The sequence below is a fragment of the Triturus cristatus genome, chromosome 4_2, assembly GCF_964204655.1.
Source record: "Triturus cristatus chromosome 4_2, aTriCri1.1, whole genome shotgun sequence".
Lineage (NCBI taxonomy): Eukaryota > Metazoa > Chordata > Amphibia > Caudata > Salamandridae > Triturus > Triturus cristatus.
Window position 1 is genome coordinate 698,584,897 of NC_140586.1, and position 9,791 is coordinate 698,594,687.

A 9,791-nucleotide genomic window follows, 5' to 3' on the forward strand; every position below is an offset into this window, starting at 1 on the left:
CAAGCGCCACTGGGAAGGAGGATCCCCGGACAGTTCTCACCAGGCCGCAGGTGTTCCGTTTATGGGTCCGCAGCTCCCGTCCGCATACCCGGGCCACAGTCGGTCCGATCTACCCAGCTCCACACTCGACAGCAATCGTGGTCCAGGAGCCCCAATGAGTCCAAGGTCTGGATCGAGTGACGATAAGGGGACGATTCCGCACACCACACCCCCGTCACCTCTGTGCCTCCTCGCACTATCTCTCAGCGTCAGTCTCCGGGAGCATCGCAGGTCCCCCCAAGTGTGTGGGAGGGTGAGAGAGGGCTCCTCCGTCGCTCACAGCCCACAGTACCGCAATTGAACCCGCAGCGGCAGCCACGCACTCGTCTCCGGGGCCAGTCGTCTCCTTCCGCGCTCTCTCGGCCCTCAGCCGTTATTGCAGCCACGCTCTGTCCCAGCCGCCGTCGCCGACAATGCGCTCCACAGTCCCCAGTCGCGCGACCCGGCCAATCTGTCCGAGCCGCTACCAACTCGAGCGCGGCACCGATTGCATCCAAACTTCGCTTAGTAGCAGGAGACCCTCCACACCACCGCTGTGTGCAGTTTCAGCTCCCTCAGCCACCGCAAAAGGATAGTTTGATCGGATAATGTCGCCGGACTGCGGGGAGCCTTACTCAGAGGCAACCATACGCCAGCGCGCCACCTAGCGTCCCCCCGCTATTACCTGATTCCACCAGAAAAACCTTGGTACAGGCACTAGTGCTGAGTCGCCTGGATTATTGCAACGGACTCCTGCTGTCAGCTAATGAGGGAGTCCTAGCAAAACTCCAGGTGATACAAAACACCGCAGCGAGACTTGTGCTGAACGCCCCCCCAAGAACACCTTCCAAACCACTCCTTGACAAATTACATTGGCTCCCAATCCGTAAGAGGATTACTTTTAAGACATGCTGTCTCATCCATAGGACCATACATGGATCTGGACCCTCTTACTGGAAGCACAAATGTATTCCGTACAACCCCACTCGGCCTCTTAGGTCCAGTAGCCAACTCCTACTTAAAGTACCTACCACAAAGAAGATCAGACAAGGTGGGAAAGCCCTGTCGGTGGCCGGTCCAACTTTATGGAATAAACTTCCTCTTGAGCTCAGGCAATGCTCAGAACACTTTGTTTTTAGGAAAAAACTTAAAACGTTTTTATTTTAGAAACCTGTCAACCGCTCCAGTTATGTAACACTGAATTGAACTGTACTATATACCTCCTGCAGCTGCCGGCCTCTTTTTCTTCTTCTTTCTTCTTTTCTGTGCGCAGAGATACTCTTGTTAAGAGTCGATTCTAGCGCGATACAAATCCATAAATAAATAAATAAGTGTGTGTGTTTGTGTGAAAGAATGTCTGCTTATCTGACAGTGTGAACGCCTGTTGAGTGATCATGTTCGTAAGAGTGTCGTGCTGTGAGGAAAAACTCAATTTATGTTTGGTAGTGGTAAAAAAAAGAACAGAAGTAGAGCATGGATGGGGGAATAAGGAAATTATCCTGCAGAGAAATGTTTAAACTTAACCTACAAGTAGCTTCTGATGTCTAGACAGCAGTGTGATTAACAGATGTAAAAGGCACCAGCAAGAAAGGCAAAGGGCAGGGAAGAAGCACCACTTTCTCGGCAAAGCAGTATATGTTTTTAAGTTTCATTTTGTATGGAAGTGCACTTAGTGACCATTTCCTGCCTTTATGCTGCTGTGTCCCAGATAAGAGGAAAGTCCAAGTTGATGCTCCAATCAGAGAGAGTCCTGTTTGCGTTAGCCACGATTCTCAAGAATAAACGTCAGCAAAGTGCTTCAGATGTCAGAATGAATGATGTGAAGGGGAAATCTTTCTGTGGAGCTTGCGCCCCCCTCAGAGGTGTTTCCATCCCTCCCTCCACCCCAGGGGCGCGCACCCCATTGTTTGAAGACCTCTTTTTTAGTGGCTATGGACTGGACACGGAGAGTACAGTATTAATAAACTCCTGGCACAAGCATCTGTCCTCCGATCTTCCAACCTCCACCCTTAGAAAAGTTGTTGATGTCATCTTAGCAGCCAGGCATCCCTCAACTAAATCTGTGTATGTCTGCTGTTGGGAAAATGTGTGGCCTGGTGTGCTTATAAAGAGAAACATGCTTTATGCCATGCTGTCCAAAGTTTTGTTATTTCTGTTGTCCCTAGCCAAGCAAGGCCTTGATTGGGCACACTTAAAGGGCTTTTGACCTGTGTACGGTTGCCGGACCAACCATCGTTATTTAAATCTCCTGTTGTTATCCGTTAACTCAAAGGGTTAAAACCTACGATTCCTCTCTTTCCGTTTGTTATGCCCCAAGGGGACTTCATTTTACTCATGTGTGCGCCTTTTGAGCCCCTTCACAGTTGTTTGTCTAACTCCTTACCTGCTAGATAGTTTTTGTTGTTGTTCTAACTTTGGCACAATGGATCTGCGAGTTATAGGCCCTTTCTGTTAACCCGCTTAAACCATGTTCTACCCGGGCAAGTTGGTACTGCAGACTCTAGCTTCCTTCCGAAAGTCGTGACTTCATTTTGTGTTGGTCAATGCCTTCTGTATTTATTTTGCTCCATCTCACCCCTCTTAAGAGGCTTCACCGGTTGGATTCGAAAGAACACCCAGCTTCTAAGTCGATCATACCAAAGACCACTGAGTAGACCAGCTCTTTACCAGGTACACTGGTGTGAAGAAAGGCTCGGCTGAGCAGATAAGAACTATCTCATGATGGATTGTACTCTGCATTAAAATCTACTACGTGCTAGCTGAAAAGTAACCCCCTTGAGGGATTACAAACTCATTCTACCAGTGCCAAGGATGCTGCTCCTGCGTTAGCACTCAGGGGGCCAGTTCTTGACTTGTCAGGCTGCAACATGGGCTTCACCTCATACATTCAAGAAGCACTACTGCTTAGACAATCGTGTTCACCTAAAGGGTAACTTTGCCCATTTGATTTTTCAGAACCTTTTAGTTTGAGCAAGTTCACCGACCCACCATCTAAGAAGTATTGGCGCTTTTCACTTTTTGTCCTTGTGGTTGTTATATGTGATGCACATTTTATGTATTTTTATATAATGTAATTTGTTTGTATTTCTTTTTGATGTATTAATGTCTACATTGCTTCATTTTATGTTTAGATGAGTTGTTAATTTGTATAATTGGATTAGTTTGTTCAATATTCTTGTTCATGTCAGGGCTCTTATGTTTGTGCTGAGATTATTTGTTTCATGTACATCTGAATGTTATTTATTATGGTCTATGAACATCAATGTATTAAAACTATTTTTTATAACCATTCTTAAAAAAAAATGAATTTTGATAAAATGATGAATAAATAATTGTCAAATGAACTTGTTCTGTGGGTGACTACTTAATATTTTGGAGATATTTCCCATTTATACAAATTGCAATGGGGGTTTTCCCTTGTGTTTTGTATTGTATTTTCCCTGGTTAGGATTTACCCCCAGAACGTCTGTTCTCAGGGTACCTCTTTTGTTTATCTGCAACATGGGCTTTACCTCATACATTCAAGAAGCACTACTGCTTAGACAATCGTGTTCACCTAAAGGGGAACTTTGCCCATTCGATTTTTCAGAACCTTTTAGCAAGTTCACTGACACCACCACCTAAGAAGTATTGCTTGGGTAGCATTTCAAAAGGTGAGAAACTTGTGGTTCGAATTCTCTATCAGAAGAACAAGTTACTTACCTTCAGTAATGCTTTTTCTGGTAGAGGCTCAGCATTTTCCTCACTATCCCTCCCACGTCCATGAACTGGTCTCCTCACATAAAAAGATCCTAATTTAGGATTCTGCATACTGGTCATGACCACTCTGACTCCGCATCTGCGGAAGTGTTAAGAAAGCAACCATTGTCAGTGATCATGGGTGGTGTGTATATAGATCTTCATACGTTGTATCTGTCGCTGAATAAAGTAAACATGGAGGCGCCTGCTCACACGTGTACTGCTGAAGATTTTCCGTATCCAGTCTGATGCCTGGGGTAGTATTCAAAAGTTGAGGAATCTGTGATTAGATAGTTTTTATAGAAAGAGCAGTACTGTACATAAGTAACTTGTTTAACTACTTCATTATGTTCAACTTGAATAATGCCACACTCTGTCTACCGAAAAGAATTGTAGGACAGGTGAATCACTTTCTCCATTTTATATAATACCAGTTATAGTCATCCCTTGCTACATACTTCTATCTTTGGAGAATTCACCCTGCTCTTGAGAGGTAATAATAGTTCTACATTATTGCAGTTGAGAACTTGTTCATTTTAAGATGACTGCACCAGACAGTTCCTTTGTTGTTTTGCCAGTAGTCTACCAGTTAGGCAATTTCCTACCTATTACTGGCCTGTTAGAACAGTGTTTTTGTTTGGATTGTCTGAGAGGGATTAGTTAGACTGTAACTAGTACACTCCTTATTCTTAAACTATTTTACGAGCTAGTCTTTTTAATCTCCATTTTAGTACACTGCTTTTATTGAATAATCAATTCTACATCCTAATTCAAAGATTTCTAGCGTTACCCAGAAGTTTTTTATTACAAAAGCATCAGCTTAATAGTTGATAGATGAGACTGATTATGAGATTACATTGTAATTTGATGTATGAATCTCCACAATCATAAAACAGTGTTTCTTGTTCGCGATAATTGATGTTTCAGGATTTTTTGGGGTTGTTTCACACAAGATCGTTATACAGTCATCAGGACAGGACTCTCCTGATTTTCGTTGTCTGCATGTGAAAAAAATATAAGGTAGCCCATGAACCATGAATAAGTACTCGAAGGTTTACATCCTGTATTGTCAATAATTGGTTTGATTTAAGAAGTGTACATGGGCATGTTTATCTAGATACATTCGGAGCAAAAATGATCTCTGATTGGCCATGCCTCATGCTGGAAAAAATCTTTTTCAGGTCAGGTTAATGAACTGTTGCCTGTTGTTTGGTTGCTCCATCTAGGGTGGAGAGCCACATGTGTGTTCTAGTTTGAGCACTGCATTTAGGCATATTCCAACATGTTTGAGCATGCTTTCACCCAAACAACTTAGTTTTCTTTAGACGGTGTCGGCATCCATCATTTTATAATAATATGTAGCAATTTAACAATCACTCTGGCACATTTTGGGGGGCAAGTTCTTCCAACACATAGTGGTGTCGCCATGTATTGTGATGCTGTACGAGGAGATCCTGAAGTGAATATGCTCTTGGAGGCATTTCGCTTGCTCTCTGGTTTTTCTTCCTCTCCATCTCTTCTGCACCTCCCTGGACTCCCTGTGGCATTCCAGTCTTGCACTCCTTCCATGATAGACATGCACTCTGGAGTTCAAACAGAGAATACCCTCTACCAAATTGTGTGGCATAATGCCCCACCATACATTTCATCCATCAGAAGTTCTCCTGACTAAATTGGCAGTCAGACTTAAAGTGAAGTGGCATTTCTTTAGCACTACCAACGTATCAGTTGGGTGTGATGAACCACAGGAGGAGTACTTCATTTTTCTACCTGAACTGGACTGGAAAGTACATAGCTCTGTGCATAAAGGAGAATGACCTTTTTTTATCCTTGTTCTCCATAGTATAAACTTAGAATTCTGCACTTCAGAATGGTAGACCTTTCTATTGTATCATAAAAAGCAGAGTACTGTCTTCTATTTTTGCTTGCAGTAGTTTCTATTTGGTCACCGATGAGTGTGTATTTACAAGACCCAGTTAGACGTTCCAGTCTTGGAATGCAGCTGGCTGTATAATTGTTTTTCAGAGGTTGGAGCAGCCAGCACTGTCTGTCAGAACTTAATTCTTACAGTTGTAATGTAGCATCCCATGCCATTTCCTGTCATGTTGCAGTGATTGCTATTCTGAGACACCAGGTGATATTCATATTTTGATTATTGGCTTCTACTCCTTCCTCTAGTACAGTCTTGGTAATCCTGTTTTCTTGTTCTGGAATTCCTGTGCTAATTATTGTTGGAAGAAGCCATGGATGGCACAACCTAATGTTCCTTTTCACCCATTTTGGAGTTCTGATATAACACAATATAGTATGACAATAATAGCCTGTAGCAGTACCACAAGGGCTTAAAAAGTACCTTTCGAGTATTGTAAATGATCCCGATTCCGAACAGGTGCTGTACTAGTGAAATAACCAGAAGCAAAGACCACCGCATTTAGTGCAGCCACAGTAGTGCTAATTTTGTTTTCAAGACGTTGTCCTCATACATAGATACCTAATGGTTGTTGGTCACATGTTGGCTCTGCTCTTATGGATGTCTTGTTGATATGCTCACATTCACTCATATGTTTTAATACCCTTCCTTCAGAGAAAACTCAGTCTATTCCATATACTCATTTCCAACATGTGTATATTCTGCTTATGAAACAAAAGGCAACTAATGTGGTAGGGCAAATTGCGAGCATGTTTCATAGAGAGATTTCCCATGGAATTGTGTCTTTTTGTTCTGTGACATATGAACTAGTCGCTTCCATTAGGGCAATGGATTGCCAAAATTATAAAAGAGCAAAAGCTTAATGAAAAAGTCGTAAATATAGCAAGGAGTGTAGCCTGCTCTGTTGATTTTAAGGTGCATATTTTTCAAGAAGTATGAACCCTTTCTTTGACTTTGGTGTTGTACTGTGTTGGACATCGTTGAAAATTTCCAGAAATCGCTTATTTTACGGAGTATTTTAATTGGTGTTTTGGAAAACAGTTTTCCTCTAATGGCACATTTCTCCTTTTAGGTGCAGCACAGTAAATAGTAGATTGGCCGCGTATGAAGTTTTAATAATGCTGGCTGAAAGCTCCCCTTCCAATCTTCAGCTTATTACAAAAGAACTGCTATCTATGCATCATCAGTCTGACCATGCACTAAATAAGGAATTTGATGTAAGTATTTTGTTCTAACATGCTTCACTTGATGTATAATAAGGTGCCATTTTTTGGAATGCTTCAGCAAAATTCTGTGCTTTTTTTAAAAGTAAGTTCAACTAAGCCACTATGCAAAGAGTTATAATTGCCTTTGTTGAAGCTATTGTGAAGTTTATGGACTTTCATAGAAACTCCCCCATACCCCCCCCCCCCCAATTCACCCTTATATAGACAGCACTACCCCAGTGTTAATGATGTCACTTCTTGCCATGAGTGTTCTGTAGAGTACTGCAAGGCTCACACATTCTTCCACCACTACAGTTTAATATATACTTAAAACCACTAATGGATTTAGAGAACCCCCCCCCCCCCCATTCACCCTTATATAGACAGCACTTCCCCAGTGTTAATGATGTCACTTCTTGCCCTGAGAGTGTTCTGTAGAGTACTGCAAGGCTCACACCTTCTTCCACCACTACAGTTTAATATATACTTAAAACCACTAATGGATTTTATGAGAGTCAGAGGTAAGACTTACTCAGAGTGCATCCAAACCTGTCTACATCTAAACTGCAGGATTTGCTGACACGTTTGTTGCTGATAGTAGATTGGAAGGGTAATAATGGCATAAGGTTAAGTGATTCTAAAACAGAAATATTGCAATTAAGGTATTGTCTTGCCTTACATTCTCCTTCTTATGCCTTGGATGCAAGAGTAAAAAAAAAAAAAAAAAAAAACATGGGATCCCATAGGTCTTTAATTTAAGGTGGCGATCCGAAGCCTCACTGTGTCCAGTTATCACTATTGATCTTACAAATCTTCCTTCCTTTCCCAGAGAGTCCTTGCATGTTCCTGGTATAAGTCAGCTGGATGCTGCAGCAGTGAGTTTTAATTGGTTAGCATGTCACCCACAGGTGCAACCTTATAATCCAGAGAACAGTTTTTGTGGTGCAGTCAGATTGCCTTTTAGAGCTGGGGAAGCAGAGCTGATTCTGTGTCCTGGCACTTTCAGTAACCATGCATTTATATCATTCCAAATCTGAAGTGTTGCCATCAAGCTATTGGTCAGTGAAAACTGGTATGCATAAGGTGGCTCACTCCAAAGACCAAGTTGTCCGACTTATATCTCCACTGTTCCCAAAGTAATGCCCTGCTCAGATTATTTTGTGTCGGGGGTTTTACCTTCCCTGGTAGGCAAATCAGGGAGGTGCTGTCTTAACCCTGGGACTCCCCAGCAGCTATCTAAACCAACACCACCTCCTTCCTCCACTAGACCTCTGATAATCTCAACACCTTGATCAAACCACAGACTTCTGTGAAGCTCCACAAATCAGCCTGTTCTGCTGCCCTACCATTTTGATCATGTCTCTTGTCTGTGCTGAACAAATCACACACTTGTTATGTATGAAATATCTTATTTGTAAATAGTTCCAAGATTATGCAGCTGTTAATTGAATATCTTGTGATGGATATTTCTAACTGAAGATTCCTTACCTTCTGAATTTTCACCAGGCGTCAAACTGGATCTGGAAAATCTCTAAAGCAGCACTCTAGCATGCCGGTAGGTGGTGCAGTTCTACATGGACTTCGTTCTGAAATTACAAATGGAGCCCCATATAAGCACCGTTCATGCATGCTGATGTCAGTTGCTGTCTTTCTGCTCCATAAGACGCAGATGCAGAGCATCTCCTTGAGCTGAAGTTCACATATTTCATCAAAATTGACGTGTGTGCAAGGGAAAATGTGTTACCCCCCAAGATAGAGTTCAAACCATGAATAAACTGTCATAAACAGATGTCTGTGATGGGCCCTCACAAAGTGTGTTTTTGGTGCCTGGGGTCGAAACTCAACTCCAGATCCCAGATGAACCCCAAGGCCATACAGGACCGTGAAGCCTATAAAAATAAAAGCAAATATAAAAAGACTCCGCTATATGACCGGTCTTAGTCGAAAGAAAAGTCTGGTTTCTGCTTCCAAGTTGTATCCACGACAGATCATCGGGGTGTAGCCTTTAGTTGAATCCAAGAGAAAGAGTAACAAGTTGAAGGAAGAATTGACCCCTTCTCTGCCACTCTCGGACTGCAGAAAGGGTGCCAGCATGCCTTGCGGTCTTGTTCCCAGTCACCATCGGAGCTGTATCAGAGTCTAGTGCCAGCACACCCAGAGTTTCCAGGTTCATCAGCGACGTCTCTGCAAGTGGAGACATTCAGCAAAGTCCTGTTACCCCTTTCTGGCACTTCACCGGTTCCCTCTAGTGTGCCTTCGGGCTCAAACAATTCACAGTGTCCTCCACTCGCAGGTGCGTTTGCTCTTGTCACTATCTCTGCCCCTTGATCCTGCATCGGGTTCAGCACCTGCTCCAGTGTCAACTTCTGTTCTGGCAGTACCACCAGTGCCGGTTTCAATTATATCGATGGTGCTGGAGGAAGATTTACAGTTCATTGTGCGTATCTGACTCCAAGCAGAATCTGCCTCGATCGAGGCCGCCCAGACCGGTGCACAGCTAAAGGGCAGTCCTTTCAATTCTGATGCTGTGCCCTTACTAGGTGGTAGGGCTCAAAATGTACCATCTTTTTGGCACTCACTTGGACACTGACAAATATGCTGATGCGACTCTCTCTCTCTCTCTCTCTCTCTCTCTCTCTCTCTCTCTCTCTCTCTCTCTCTCTCTCTCTCTCTCTCTCTCTCTCTCTCTCTCTCTCTTTCTCTTTCTCTTTCTCTTTCTCTTTCTCTCTTTCTTTTCTCTTTCTCTTTCTCTTTCTCTTTCTCTTTCTCTTTCTCTTTCTCTTTCTCTCTCTCTCTCTCTTTCTCTTCTCTCTCTCTCTCTCTTCTCTCTCTCTCCTCTCTCTCTCTCTCTCTCTCTCTCTCTTTCTCTTTCTCTTTCTCTTTCTCTCTCTCTTTCTCTC

General features: G+C 42.9%; 1 protein-coding gene across 4 annotated transcripts in view; it reads left to right on the top strand.

The window, feature by feature from the left end:
- The window catches only part of USP24 (ubiquitin specific peptidase 24), a 2,082,369-nt gene that overhangs the window by 981,465 nt on the left and 1,091,113 nt on the right, over positions 1-9,791 (top strand). For all 4 annotated transcript variants that reach the window (XM_085602520.1, XM_085602518.1, XM_085602517.1 and 1 more), the window contains exon 41: positions 6,759-6,903. In XM_085602520.1, the coding sequence (XP_085458646.1) occupies positions 6,759-6,903 (145 nt within the window). The remainder of the gene's footprint in view (positions 1-6,758; positions 6,904-9,791) is intronic.